The following is a 15,558-nucleotide window of genomic DNA, read 5'->3' on the forward strand; positions in this document are numbered from 1 at the left end:
TTGACCAAAACGAGGATCGAACCCTGGTCCCTGAACTAATAAGGGCACAGCACTCACCACCCGCAAGATGTTAACTCAGGAATTGTATCCGGGAACGATGTTTTTAAAAGCAACTCGTATCACTTTACTGCATTGGTTAGCTTTACTAAGAAAACATGGGAATTGTTACCTGAGGATTTATCTTTCAAAACAGTATGGCTAATGTGGCTTATAGTCAGGGGTATGGGTTTATGAAACTGCCATACCCCTTCCAAGTTAGTCCACTTCCATCTTAGATTGCATCATCACTTACCACCAGGTGAGATCGCAGTCAATGGCTAACTTGTATCAGAATAACTAGCAGTGATTTTTAAGTCAACATCATCATGATCAACCCATTGCCGTCTCACTACAGAGCACGGGTCTCCTCTTTGAGAACGTTACGGAGAACTCTCAGGTATGCAGGTTTCGCATAATATAGGTATAACTCCTAAAAGTTACAGGTCAAATCTTATATTTAGAGCTTTGAAATTTCAGACCTCTCGAATATACCGAGGCGGACGTATATTTAAACCACTAGCTAGGCTATAATAATAATTAATTATAATTGGCCGTTGTTATTTTGAAACAAAATAAAAAACAAGCAATATCTCTTCACCTTGATTTGAGACAAATGTCGTAATACCTAGACCGAATCTAGACAAAGTGCTCTCATCTGACCTCCAAATACAGTTAGCTAATGCAGACGAGTAAAAAACCAGACACGGAAAGCGTTTTATTATTGAGATAATTTTTAATAGTCATGGTGCATACTGACCGAATCTGCACTCGGACCGTAGCATTAGCATGTCGTTTGAATTTGAGATCTATTTTCTAGGTTTTATGTTGCATATTTCTTTATTTTGACGAAAGATGAAGATTTTTTGGATGTGTTGCTAAGTAATTGGTATACTTATTGCAATTTAATGGAGTCTTGTAGTTACTTAGTACTTACCTAAAGGTGTGATTGATTATATACCACTAGTGTATCTAGGTCTGCCAATCCACCCTGCTAATCCGCACTTCGCCAGCGTGGTAGATTGTGACCAAACCTTTCTCATTCTGAGTGGAGATTGGTGAATAGAATAGAATAGAATAGATTTTTATTCAAATAGACTTTTACAAGTGCTTTTGAATCGTCAAATAACTTACCACTGGTTCGGAATGCCGTTCCTACCGAGAAGAAGAGAAAAGAGAAGAGAGAAGGTGGTCTGTTAGTGAGCCAGCGATGGTTTGATCATGATAATGATTAGTATATGTAGGTCTCTATTGGACACTGAAATCCTTGTGCTGGCTATACACGCTCAAGTTTACCTCCTGTCAAGTTTGCAGCGGATTTGACAGTAAACTTGACAGTGAATATGGCTATCATTGTGTATGACATGCAGACACTTGGAACTTGACAGTAAATTTGATGGTATATGGCTAGCGTTAGGTACCTACTATATCTATAGCTGAATAAGGGGTGTTAATAAAAAAAGCATAGGTGTTGGTTAATACGAGACTGAGAAAATCTTATATTTCAGTACTCCATGCACTTAGATAATAATGACCTTAAATTCAATCACAGTACAATAATAAAATGATAAAAGTTTGCGATAAACACTTACTATATAGAATTATATTAACTACTAGAGGATGCCCGCGGCTTCGCCCGCCTGGATTTCGGTTTTTTAAATCCCGCAGGAACTCTTTGATTTTCCGGGATAAAAAGTAGCCTATGTCCTTCCCCGGGATGTAGTCCATGTCTGTACCAAATTTCATCAAAATCGGTTCAGCGGTTGGGCCGTGAAAACGTAGCAGACAGACAGACAGACAGACAGACAGACAGATAGACAGACAGACAGACAGAAAGACAGACAGACACACTTTCGCATTTATAATATTAGTATGGATATTTATAGTTATTTGAACCATAATATTCTATTTTCGTTTCACCCCCGCGTATTCACCTATTCAAGTCAGGTTCAAGGGCGGTTGTGGGGTAAATCGGAACTTGTGTTTACTTTGTAACGCCACACACCATGCCTGTGCAAACTTCACTAACTCCTATATAGTAGGTATTTACCTAACAAATAAAACGATGCTGTATGTACTACAGAATGCCAAATTGATTTGACGATCTCCCTGGCCCAGTGGTGAACGCTGTAGTCTTATAAGTGGGAGGTCCTTGGTTCGATTCCCAGCAGGGGCAATTTGGGAATTTAGAATAGAATAGAATAGAATAGAATTAAATTTATTCATTGGATCAACATACAGGTAATACAAAACACACTTAAAATATAAAACTTAAAAAATAAAATTTATTACTTCTAAATTGTCTCTGGGCTAGTCTCCGGTAAAACCGTACCGCCAAGCATTTTAGCGTTCCGGTACGATGCATTGTAGAAACCGATGAGGGGGCTACTGTACCTACTAATGTGAATGATATGGATTTAATAAAACTGCCATACCCCTTCTTAGTTAGCCCGCTTCCATCTTAGACTGCATCGTCATTTACTTGGTTACTGTTAGGAAACACTGGCTATCTTTTTCAGCCAGTGGACCGGTGATGATAATAATGATGATGATAGACTATTAAAACCATAACTCTTTCTTTTGGCGCTGTCGTAGTCGGTTAAAAAGAACAATAACCGGCCAAGTGCGAGTCAGACTCGCGCACTGAGGGTTCCGTACTCGGGTATTTTTTCCAAAATTTTGCACGATAAATCAAAAACTATTATGCATAAAAATAAATAAAAATTTGTTTTAGAATGTACAAGTAAAGCCCTTTCATATGATACCCCACTTGGTATATATTTGAAAATTGAAACACATTTTAATTTTTTTAATGATGTAACCACAAATTCGCGGTTTTCAGATTTATTCCTGTACTTGTACTATAAACCTACCTACCCGCCAAATTTCATGATTCTAGGTCAACGAGAAGTACCCTATAGGATTATTGACAGACACGACGAACGGACGGAAGGACGGACGGACAGACAGACAACAAAGTGATCCTATAAGGGTTCCGTTTTTTCTTTTGAGGTACGGAATCCTAACAACAGGCGGCGCGGCGTCACAAGAATCAACACCGACTACCAAGCTAAGTGCTAAGTTATGTGAAGTGCAGTGCAAATAGTGTAATAGGTGTCATTTAGTTGGTTTACCTGATATTATTTATTTGCTAAGTAATATTTAAACGCTGCCTCATTAACTAAGATGACATGCGTAGTCGGTAGTTAATAGAAGTTTAAATAAAAATAATATTATGTAACATCCTGTGTCTAGGACTTTAAACTTCGGTTCTCATGTTTTACCTCTGGTAACCACAGCTGGTACGAGTGTAAATTATAAAATAACACCCCCGACAAGTGAAGGTTACAGAAACTAGCAAAGAGCTGATAACTTTCAAACGGCTGCACCGATTTTCTTGGATTAGGTATAGCTAAGAAAACTCTCGATCAAGCCACCTTTCAAACAAAAGGCTAAATTTAAATTGGTTCATTTGTTTAGGAGCTACGATGCCACAAACAGATACACAGATATACACGTCAAACTTATAACACCCTTCTTTTTGGGTCGAGGGTTAAAAATCATCGAATGGGTAAAATTAAGAAACGTTAGAATTCATTGGAATTAAAAATAATAATATTATAATAATATGAGTCAAATCCAGGTTTACAAGGCCTAACCAACACAACCAACAGGAGTCTACAACCACCCCCAGTTCAATGCCCTAAACCAGTTATTAATTACTCTGAGTCAATCAGGGGTGATTCCACACTCTATTCGAGTGCGATATGACAACGATGACTAACAGCCCCGTCTGGGCTGAGCGGCGTCTCCGACCAAGGTCATGTGATTCATGGCAATGGTGTGAAAATATTTATATTAGCATTCAAATCCTTTTCGCGTTGACTTGCGGGCCGTAAATGTCTCCTGAAGGCGATAAAGTCAGAGTTGTACGGCCAATCTTTTATTCCCAGAGGACACAATGCAAGCGACAGTATCTACCTAATCTTATTCAGATGCTCAGAAGTTCAAAGTAAGGCTTATAAAATGGATATGTTTGTAACTGTAATGTTTTTAACCCCCGACCTAAAAAGAAAGGTGTTATAAGTTTGACGTGTGTATCTGTGTATCTGTCTGTGGCATCGTATCTCCTAAACTAATGAACCAATTTTAATTTAGTTTTTTTTTTGTTTGAAAGGTGGCTTGATCGAGAGTGTTCTTAGCTATAATCCAAGAAAATCGGTCCAGCCGTTTGAAAGTTATTAGCTCTTTTTAGTTACTGTAACCTTCACTTGTCGGGGGCGTTATAAATTTTTAATTTACACTTGTTCACTGCCTGAGACTACTTATCACCTTCAGTAAGTACCTACGGGATAAATATGGATTTTTGCTGTCTTCTACCAGATCGGTCCTATCCTTTCTATTACTTCTTTCATATAATAATAGCTAACTAGCTATATTAACTAGCTAGCTATATATTGTGGGGCTGAGGGTCGTCACTCCTTTCCATGTATCGTTTAAGTTCGATAGGAGTTTTTTTTTGAAATAATAATACGATGTGCTCCTAAGTTCCAGTTATTATATCGATTTATGTCGCCATTATCTAGGTTGATTGATATATAAAACATTGTAAAAAATATTGATTTTAAAGGTATGAGCCTTTATAGATTCCTATTTTTGACAACTTTGTGCGCAACTAGATAAGATTAGGTATCTAGATCCTGTGCCACGAACCTAATACTAGACGCTATACGCTCTAACGAATCATATCCATCTGCCTAATTGCAAACACCGTCTTCCCTACATCCGTCTGTTCTTGTGTAAGCATAGAAAAACAAACAAAACTCAAATATGATGAACACTTGCTCTACTTAGCCGCTAAGATACAGTGAGTCAGGCGGTAAGGATTCGCGATTTGCGCGGGAGTGGGCGGAAATGCCTAATCTTGCCATTAGCTATCGAGGTTCCCACTTTACACGTGCTAGACGCAAACAAAATACAAGAATGTCAAATGTGTCTGTCTACTATAAAAACTGTTTCAGAGCTATTAATAGTGGCGGTACTATAGAGATACTTGAGAGAAGAATGAAATACCTGCCAAAAATCATGATTCTAGGTCAACGGAGGTACCCTATAGGTTCTCTTGACAGACACGACAGACAGACAGACAAATAGACAACAAAGTGATCCTATAAGGGTTCCGTTTTTCCTTTAGAGGTACGGAACCCTAAAAAACGAATAATATGATGATGAGACTATATTATTATCATGATGCCTAATTTATTTCATACGAACTGAAACGACCCAAGAAATTAATATAACTGTACACTTTCCATGCACAGCTATTTAATTTTCAAATAAGCTGACGTGTTGAATACAAAGCACTATTATGTTTAATCAGTTTCGGTCACAGTTAAGTACCTAGGTGCAATGGTGCTTAAATTTGGTGGCGTATAGTTATTGATATACGTGATTTGATAACGTGTATTGTAACGTAATACATTCAATGCAAGGACTAAGGATACAATATTGATTACATTGGTTTTCTTTGACCTACTTCTGAAGAGCCTTTTTATGATTAACTTATTTTATTGAGGCGTTCGCAGTGGACGCAAACAGCAAACAGGCTGGTTTTCCAGATTTCTGTTAAAATATTCGGTTTCAAAGTTACGCGGTCTTAAAAATTTTCATACAAATCTTTGAGCCCCTGTAATTTTAAAACTACATATTTTTAGAAAAATCTAAAACACCACAGACACAGATATTAGTTTCTAGAATATGTCTGCAAAATTTCATGGACTTTGGTTGCTTAATATTCAAATGAAATTGGAACTACGATTGTATGAAACAAGTGACGGAGAGAGTCCTGTTAAGGAAAGCGTATAGGAACTAAATATATCACAATGTGTTGATCAGTCATCGTTCACGGAACCAAAACCGAATAGGGTTCGTTTGCGTCACTTAACACAATGCGAGAGATGTGTTTACGTATGTTCGATTGTTTGTTACGCGCAGGACAGGCGCCAGGATTAAAAGCATTCGAAATTCAAAAGTACGCACATACTTGAACCCTGAAAACATTACACTGCTTTTTTTTGGAAAGTTGTGTATTAAGAAGAGAAATAACAAAAAACTTTGGAGAAAGATCATGACTCAGATGTAAATGTCGTATTAATATCAAACATAATATACGACAAGATAACATAAGAAACCAGGAATTAAGTGCTCAAGATCATAGATTCAGATTAATATCGAGTACCTAGCTACTTAGTAAATAATCTGAGAATTTGTACCTACTGGTGAAAGTAGTATATTTAGACGCAACCGCAATCCAGCTGATAATCTCAATAATTTTAACAATACCGTTATCTTTTATCTACAAGACGGGGATTTTCAATTAAGCTTAACTGGGCGTAGTAAGTTATAGTACACCGCGATTGAAAAGATAAAGGGATGTCTTCTTTGCCTTAGTATATCCTGATTTAGCTTACTTAAGTTTAATACTTTAATCGGGGGACTTTAACCGCGGTTAATAGCCTCATCTGGTGACAGAATGGCTGGCTTATTTTTTGCGCAAATAATCAACCTGGCTGTCCAATGCGGAAATTCAGCCAGTATTTTTGGTAGTATTCCACGCGGGTTTGCTTTATACAGTAATTAAAAAAGTCTAGATTTAAGTAGTATTAACATTTAAAAAAAAAGACTATTAGAGTTCAGTGATTCTGAAATATCTTAGAATATTTATTAATATATCATGATTTGTATAGTAATTAGATAAGGCTAGCTTTAAGTTTTATTGTAATATTTTCATCGAATATTTTAAATTCACGTTTTGCTGTGAAATATTTCAAAGTATTATCTTCAGTTTAAAAATATGAAAAAATAAAAATTAATGTTTTAGTTTCATCTTCGAAACTACGAATGTGACTGTTAACGACCAAAGTCATTATGACCAATTTTAACTCAAAAAATAGGCTTAAAATTTTAAGAAAATTATTTTCAACAAAATAATAGATAAAATAATGATTTTAAATTAACTTTGTGAACTACTAATACTATTAATACACTAATATTATGGTAAGAGATAAAGTTTGTAAGTTTGGATCTTGTTTGGATGTAATCTCGGAAACTATTCATCCGATGTCAAAACATCTTTCGTCATTTCAAAGGTACTTTACTCCAGATGGCATAGATTTATACTTAGGTATAATGTAACCACTGTACTCGTAAGAATATATGCGCGCCAACTTGGGGCAGAGGGAAATCTCCGGAACTTCATCACAAATTTGAAAAATTCTTGCACCATTTAATAGATACATTTCTTCAGATGGATATGAAACAATATACCTACATACTATGTATATTAAATTCCACCCAAACGAAGCCTGATAGATCAGCTAGCAAATAAGTATACTAAAGCAGTAATTATTGAAGTCTAAAACTTAGAAATGATTTTTTTTCGAAACTGTTCCTTCATTAATAATAATCATCAAGTTAACAAGTGTAATTTATAACACCGGAGACAAGTAAAGGTTACAGCAACTAGAGAAGAGCTGATAACTTTCAAACGGCTAAACCGATTTTCTTGGATTATAGCTAAGAAAACTCTCGATCAAGCCACCTTTCAAACAAAAAAAAAACTAAATTAAAATCGGTTCATTAGTTTAGGAGCTACGATGCCACAGACAGATACACAGGTACACAGTGACACAGATACTCACGTCCAACTTATAACACCCCTCTTTTTGGGTCGGGGGTTAATAATACACCTTTGCGTTGCGGAGTAAAAAAGCTATTTGATTGATTTGCATCTATGCGTTTTATAATTTTAACTCTTATACGAACTCTTGTATCGCACATCCGATACTGATTTGTAACAGACCGCTTTTAATTTCGTCTGTGGTGTTTTTAATTTCGTCCCGGTTATTCCTTCCGGACCTAGCGCCAGTAATAGTGCCACTAATAGTGCCAGGGAAACGGTCTCGTGACAAATGGTTTCCTTGGTTATTTGGGATGGTCCAAATTAGCTGGCCGGAAGACGTCTCCAAAGAAATGGAATAAGAAACCGAAAGTATTTGCCAAGACATAATAAAATATGAAACTGTGTGTGTGTGCGCGTGTGTGAAACACACTCTATTCTTATCTCTATTCCCTCACTCTCATCAGCCAACGGTAATCCTATTCCTTGGTTATTTGGGATGGTCCACATTAGCCGGCCGGAAGACGTCTCCGAAGAGATGGAATAAGAGAAACGGTGTGTGTGTGTGTGTGTAAAACACTTTATTCTCTCTATTCGCTCATTCTCATCAGCAAACGGCAATCGCATTTCCTTGGTTATTTGGGATGGTCCAAATTAGCTGGCCGGAAGGCGTCTCCTGGCGGAGATGGAATAAAAAACCGAAAGTACCTATGCCAAGACATAATGAAATATGAAACTGTGTGAGTGTATGTGCGCGTGTGCGTGTGCGTGTGTATGTGACACACTCTATTCTCTCTATTCTTATCTCTATTCCCTCACTCTGATCAGCGAACGGCAATCCCATTTCCTTGGTTATTTGGGATGGTCCAAATAGCTGGCCGGAAGATGTCTCCAAAGAGATGGAATAAGAAACCGAAAGTTTTTGCCAAGTAATAGGTGAACACCTATAATAGTTATATCTTTGGCCTTCGTGGGGTCCGAGATTCCTTATAACTGCAAATATTTTTAAACAAATCCCGGCAATCAAACCGGGACCTCATGATCACCAGCCACTAGGTGACTAGAGTCTAGACCAATGAACCAAGGAATAGACAGGCATAACGATCGCCTTGCGAAGTAAATTGTGGTTATTTAATAGTATGGGTGGGTATCAGACTGGGCGGTGTTATGTGATGTAGTGCATCGTATGTTCTGCCAATTTGTAAAGTAAAAGTCATTTCAAACGTAATAAAAAAAAATAGGTAGGTACGAAAGACTGATTTTTTTTTTTGATTACGTTTTGTCTGCACCGATCCATATCCAAAAGTCTAGACTGGTTTTTACTACCTATCTACGTTTTATTTCATAATGCTCCATTATATTCAATATCAATACTAGCTGATGCCCGCGACTTCGTTCGCGTGGATGAAGGTTTTTAAAATTCCCGTGGGAACTCTTTGATTGTCCGGGATAAAAAGTAGCCTATGTGCTAATCCAGGGTATAATCTATCTCCATTCTAAATTTCAGCCCAATCCGTCCAGTAGTTTTTGCGTGAAGGAGTAACAAACATACACACACACACACACACACACACACACATACAAACTTTCGCCTTTATAATATTAGTGTGATGAATTCAGTGCTATTTTATCTAAGGATACCTGTTTTAGTTTTCATATTTACTGGTGAAAACTTGATGACAATGCAGTAAGATTTTTTTTTAGATTAGTAAGTAATAAGTATGTATTGTGCAAAGAAGTTTTAATTGCTACGAAGTAGGAATTTCTTAATTTCTTACTGATTCCATACTTACTACATAATTACCTACTAGTTATTATTTTCTCTATACATAATATGTACTTAGAATTTAATGTTTTACTCATTCTCAAAGAGATTAATTAACATAAAGCGTATAAGTTGTTTTAAACAACAAGAATTTATGAAGCTTTTCGCATTTCTAGTCGCTAGTACTCTGAAATGTACCCTCAAAATTGCGGAAACGAGACGATTTCAGCTCTTTACCTAGGATGCTAATTTCAGAGAACATCGATCAGCTACACTGACAGAAGAGGATAATAAAACACTTGGACACGCCATAAATGACGTTAAGTTTGCAACTATGACTGTTTACAGAAGCATCCTGAAATAGCTAAATACTAAGTCAACACGAAACATTGCAAGCTACAACTGTGCCTGAAATACATTTTAAAACAAGTGTACTTAAATTAAAAAATTATAACACCCCCAACAAGTGAAGGTTACAGTAACTAAAAAAGAGCTGATAACTTTCAAACGGCTGAACCGATTTTCTAGGATTATATCTAAGAAGACTCTCGATGAAGCCACCTTTCAAACCAACAAAACTAAATTAAAATCGGTTCATTTGTTTAGGAGCTACGATGCCACAGACAGATACACAGATGCGTCAAACTTATGACACCCCTCTTTTTGGGTCGGGGGTTAAAAATACCTGGCCATTTGAGCGATGTCATTTTGTTAGCGGTCTGTCATCTATACCTAACTATTCTATATCAATGATGAAAGTTACCTAAAGGACATAATTTATGAACATTTTGCGAAAATAAGCTACTTACCTATCTTGTAAATAAAAACCTGTAAGTACAGCATTTTCAAAAGGTCCAATAATTTTACTAATATTTTTAGTTTTTTGACTGCAGGATTAATTCCTAGTCCAGTAAATAATGCGGTGGCTGCGCGGGCGTCGGAAACAAGACGAATCTGCCGCGAGCTAATTTAATGACACTCAATTACGACTGTGATAAACTCGTCGCGGTGTTTGTCTAAATCTCGGCTACTTGGCTGCTTAGCTCATATCCACGACCACGTTCTGTATATAGCCCTGTATGTTCATAGAAGCTTGTATAATATGTCTTTCATTTAGTATCAACATACAGAATTAGGTATAATAAGAATTAAGTATTCGAGCCTCAATAGCTCAATGGTTGAGAAGCGGACTGAATTCCGTAAGGTCGGCGGTTCAAACCCGACCTGTTGCACTAATTGTCGTACCCACTCCTGGCACAAGCTTTACGCTTAACTGGAGGGGAAATGGGAGCATAAGTCATGATTAAAAGGCAAGGTTAATATAAAAAAAAAGTTGACAATTCTATAAAAAAACTTAATCTAATTTGAAAAAAATAACTATTTGATTTTTGAACATGTTAATCATAACATAATTTACAATTACTACTTATTGCTCTACCTAGATATTATTATATTTTATTTTGTTCAGAAATCCGTTTGCTTATTGACTTTCAATCAAATTTAACGATTCCAGAAGCTAATGAATGTCTTTCACGTGTTGATTTTCAGTTCCTGAACGTGTTCCGTGAAATCGATTTCCCACAAATCAAACTAATGGGGATGCTGACTGCCATTTTATCACGCCAGATGGCGCATCGTCGCCATGGCCATTGAAAACTGTCATATTCATACGTTTAATAACCTTTCACAAAGTAATTTTTTAATTTTCTCAAAATATGCCTCTTTGTGCTGTGCCAGGATGTACTAACTCCGGTGTCCATTTATTTCCGAAAGATCCAAAGTTAAAAAAACAGTGGGAGAAGGTTATACGTCGCAAAAATTTTGTGGCGACTTTGCATAGCAGGTTATGTCGGAATCATTTCCAAGAGTCTGATTATGTAGGAGAGTCAGCTTACACAGGTGAGTTAAAAAGTATCTAATTCCAGTCATTAGTGTAACAGAATCGCAGTTATCATTTGTACCAGTGTGTTCATGGAACTATAAATATTTTACTGTGTTTGAAAGCTGATTTCCAACACACATAATTTGGTTTGAATATTTCCCTAGTTTCTTTTAAAGAATAAACAAACCATGCATCACTAATGTATCACTATGTATCCTGTCACCCTTTATCCACCTATAGTTTTAGGCCTGGTCTAAAAAGCTCTTATTTTTATCAATGTTACTAGTTATGTTACAATACTAGTTTAGACAAATAATATTGCTGACTTGTTCAATTTATTTTTATTTTTCAGGATATCCTCAAATATGCAGGTATTTAAAAAAGGGGACCATACCAAGCATATTTCCTTGGTCCACCCATGTGTCAACAACTCCTACATCAAGAGCCCGTCGATATTTGGCAAGAAGCAGACGCCAAATTGACTTCGGTCAACCAACTGTGGATGAAAGTATTCCAGAACCCTCTACGAGTACTGAAATAGAAATATCTACAATAATAGAGTCCTCAACAGAAGACATTACTCCAAAAGCAATATCTGTTAGCACTCAGTGTGGTAGTACTTTAGGAATATTATCACTAGAAGCTATGAGAGGCAATAATAAAACTATTCATTTTTATACCGGTCTTGAAAACTATGACAAATTCATGCTGCTCTTAGACACATTAACTCCTATGTGCTATAATTTAAACTATTTGAGAAGTACAGTTATGAATGTTTGTGTTCGTGACCAAATGTTAATAACAATGATGAAACTTAGAAGGTATTTACCAGATTTTGAGTTGGCATTTTTGTTTGGTATTTCAGAAACTAATGTTGCAAACATTTTTATAACATGGATCAATTTTATGTATGAAATATGGAATTTAATTGATATTTGGCCCACTAAAGAATTAGTTGAATACTTTATGCCGGAGGCATTTAAAAGAGGTTTTCCGAGTACAAGAATTATTGTGGACACAACGGAAATACCCATTACAAAGCCTGGTAATCCTATAGCACAGCAAGTGACATTCAGCAATTATAAACACAAAAATACTGTGAAGGCTATGATTGGGGCAACACCTGGTGGTCTAATATCATATATCTCAGAATGTTATGGTGGTTCTGTCAGTGATAGACAGATCATAGAAAGATCTGAGCTGGTTAATCGTTGTGACAGTGGCGACTCTATTATGGCTGATAGAGGTTTCAATGTGCAGGATATATTTGCTACAAAAGACGTTACTATTAATATTCCAACATATTTGAAAGGAAAGACACAAATACCTGGTATTAGAATAGTCCAGGATCGAAAACTAGCAAGCAAACGAGTGCACATAGAACGTATTATTGGGCTAGCCAAAACTTACAAGATTTTAAAAAGTGAATTAAGCCCATACCACGTAGCCTTATCATCAAGAATTTTATTCATTTGTGCTTTTGTATGTAATTTTAGAGAAAATATTATGAAATAAAAGCTGTTTAATCTTATATAAATTTTTTATTAGACATTATTATTCTTTATATAGGAGTTTTTTAATCACAGCAGCTTTAAAGAAGTTGTGATAAAAATAATCAAGTTTTTCTAACATGTACTTAATGAATTCTTCATCATAATCAATGAATATGACTTCTAAACTTTTGAAGGTATAAACCAATAAGTTGCAAAATTTCCTTTTTGTGACATACAATTGCCCTTGTATTTGATAGTAATATATGTTGTTCTTTTTCAAAGAGAGTTTCCCATTTTCATATTGTAGATATGGCACATTTAGTGGACAAACTTCTTTGTTCCGCGAACTATATGGACATTTTACTTCTATTATTGTTTCTGATCCCAGTAAGCCATCAGGGGATGCTCCTAGGTAAGGACGTTCCTTACTCAAAAATAACCCACATTCTGTAATTTCAAGATTAAAAGTGTCCATATATTTTTTCATTGCAATTTTTTCATTTATATTACCATGTGCCATTGCTTTGGTTTTTATTGTAGTTTTATGTAAGATTTGACTGGAATATTTCAATAAACTTTCAGTTTTTAAATGGCACACAGTATGAAAAATGCTGGCTGTTATATGGGTTTTTCTGTAACTATGCCATTTTGGGTTATTGCTTTGTCCTCGAGTCTCCCTTTCTATTTCCAGAATCTTTTGTTCTGATACATTTTGCAATACCATAGATTCTAAAAAACAATCTATGGCACTTTTTTCCAAGTACTCATGGTCCAAACATATGCTTCGTTGGCTGGCTACAGGATATATCTGTTTTATAGGCATTGATGACTGTGGATAATTTAGAATCATGGACTGGAATCTGCATTGAAATGCCTTCTTGTCAAAATCAGGGTTTTGCTTCAAGTATGGCGAGAAGACAGTATTATTTATATCCCTTTTTGATGGGAATCTGGAAGCTCGTAATGGAGTAGCATAATATTTCCTTGATGGCTTATGGAATGTCTGTAGTTGTGACGTAGAAACTTCATGAAGTATTATTATTTTTTGCTGGACAATGTTTTCTGCTGCAAGAAGCACCACAGCAATGTGTTTACAGTGGGCTTCATTGCCTTCACCTGCTGCACATTCACAGTTTGCCTCTTCAGGCATTCCATCGTTATTTAATTTGATGTTAATCTCGTATTGAAGTTGTTTCATGGATGCCTTGCAATAACCTGGAAGTATAGGTATAATAAATTTTAATTATCAAATTAAGGCAAGTACACAAACAAAATCTAAAACCACACTGTCATACCACAATCAATAGTAGTTGCATATTATTTCAGTCATCGCCTTTTATTTTCTTATATCCTACTAATATTAAAAATGCAAAAGTATGTTGGTTTGTTGGTTTATTCATTTGTCCTTCAATCACGCCACAACAGAGCAATGGAATGTGATTTTTTGTATGGGTATAGTTAAGAACCTGAAGAGTGGCTACTTTTTATCCTGGAATATTGTGTGAGGAGTTTCAGTAGTACTTAATCAAAAAACTTATTCCACACAATTTCCAAGGCATCAGCTAGTTAAAATTAAATAGCTAGTCTAGTATAAGTGGAAATAAGCCTACCTTTTAGGTAAGTATCTTGGCCAGATGTTGCTGATCGTAAAACAAGAAGGTATCTCGATTCATACAATTTAACAGCATCGCAGATATTTTTATTGAATCTGAAATAAATACCAATGCATGAGGACTGAATGAGGCTTAGGGTATTACATGATAAATAAAGGAACAGTATTATTATATTAAATGTCTTTTGAAAGAATTATATTATATTATTTGTTATTATAAGCACTAGGTACCTACCTATCAAAGTAACTTTGAATATGATGTTTGGTAATCTTCGGCAATATGGTGGAGCTATTAACGTCTTTGTAAAGTTCTACAGCAGGTACGTCAATTGCTTGGCTTTGAGAAGCTTGCAGGGTTTGGTGACCAAAATTAAAATTTCGATCGTAGGCTTCTAACCTAAAAATTAAAAACATATATTATGTACTAAAGTAACGATCTCAGGGCTATACTTAATTTTTTAACATGAATTATTTAAGAATAAAAACATTCAAATCCAAAAAAAAGGTGCTAATTATATAAAAGACCACTAAAAAAAATTAATAATATATATTAGGACTACCTTTCTACAAGTTCCGATTTCTTTCCAGTTATCCTCCCTCCTCGTTTTTTTAATTCGTCTTTCAATTCTTTGAGCTTCCAGGTAGAATACATATCAAGTATTGCGTTGATCGATAGGTTTTAACCACAAAAAACAGCAAAAAATCGATTTGCAAACTGATGTAAACAAAGCAATTACAAAATGACAGCGGCCATCGCGCTTCTAGCGCCCTCTGCGCTCAGCTTTGCGTCAGCATCTTCATTGAAAGCAACCGAAAGATGCGCACGCGCACCTCTATAAATAAATCCAACATGGCGGGCGACCCTTCGTACGTAGACAAAAAATTATTTAAACCGTCGTCTGGCCTGTTTGAAGCTATTAGCAGAAACCCGTATTATAAATGCGAAAGTGTGTTTGTTTGTTGATTTGTCCTTCAATCACGTCGCAACGAAAGATTTTTGCGTAGATAGTTAAAGACCTGGAGAGTGATGTAGGCTACTTTTATCTCGGAAAACCAAAGTTCCCGCAGGTTTTTTTGAAAACGTTAATGTAC

The 15,558-nt window shown here is 35.9% G+C and overlaps 3 protein-coding genes across 6 annotated transcripts in view; 2 read left to right on the forward strand and 1 right to left on the reverse strand.

Annotated features, from left to right (window-relative positions):
- The window catches only part of LOC123876758 (fibroblast growth factor receptor homolog 1-like), a 102,142-nt gene that overhangs the window by 57,150 nt on the left and 29,434 nt on the right, over positions 1-15,558 (forward strand). The window lies entirely within an intron of this gene.
- Positions 11,087-12,876, forward strand: LOC123876769. Its single transcript, XM_045923128.1, has 2 exons — positions 11,087-11,378; positions 11,714-12,876. The coding sequence occupies exons 1-2, from the start codon at positions 11,195-11,197 to the stop codon at positions 12,874-12,876; spliced, it is 1,347 nt and encodes a 448-aa protein (XP_045779084.1). The 5' UTR covers positions 11,087-11,194.
- LOC123876768 lies at positions 12,916-15,167 on the reverse strand. Its single transcript, XM_045923127.1, has 4 exons — positions 15,027-15,167; positions 14,702-14,863; positions 14,465-14,562; positions 12,916-14,069 (listed from the first exon to the last, which is right to left on the reverse strand). The coding sequence occupies exons 1-4, from the start codon at positions 15,116-15,118 to the stop codon at positions 12,916-12,918; spliced, it is 1,506 nt and encodes a 501-aa protein (XP_045779083.1). The 5' UTR covers positions 15,119-15,167.

This window comes from Maniola jurtina, chromosome 22 (assembly GCF_905333055.1).
Source record: "Maniola jurtina chromosome 22, ilManJurt1.1, whole genome shotgun sequence".
In the NCBI taxonomy this organism is placed as follows: domain Eukaryota; kingdom Metazoa; phylum Arthropoda; class Insecta; order Lepidoptera; family Nymphalidae; genus Maniola; species Maniola jurtina.

What these genes read in the sequence shown, in the direction of transcription:
- LOC123876769 (XM_045923128.1), top strand. Translation starts at nt 11,195, where the DNA reads ATGCCTCTTTGTGCTGTGCCAGGATGTACTAACTCCGGTGTCCATTTA. An exon ending in AGGAGAGTCAGCTTACACAG is followed by an intron (nt 11,379 to 11,713) that starts GTGAGTTAAAAA and finishes TTTATTTTTCAG; the next exon opens with GATATCCTCAAATATGCAGG.
- LOC123876768 (XM_045923127.1), bottom strand. Translation starts at nt 15,118, where the DNA reads ATGTATTCTACCTGGAAGCTCAAAGAATTGAAAGACGAATTAAAAAAA. An exon ending in AAATCGGAACTTGTAGAAAG is followed by an intron (nt 14,864 to 15,026) that starts GTAGTCCTAATA and finishes TTTAATTTTTAG; the next exon opens with GTTAGAAGCCTACGATCGAA. An exon ending in ATTCAAAGTTACTTTGATAG is followed by an intron (nt 14,563 to 14,701) that starts GTAGGTACCTAG and finishes TATTTATTTCAG; the next exon opens with ATTCAATAAAAATATCTGCG.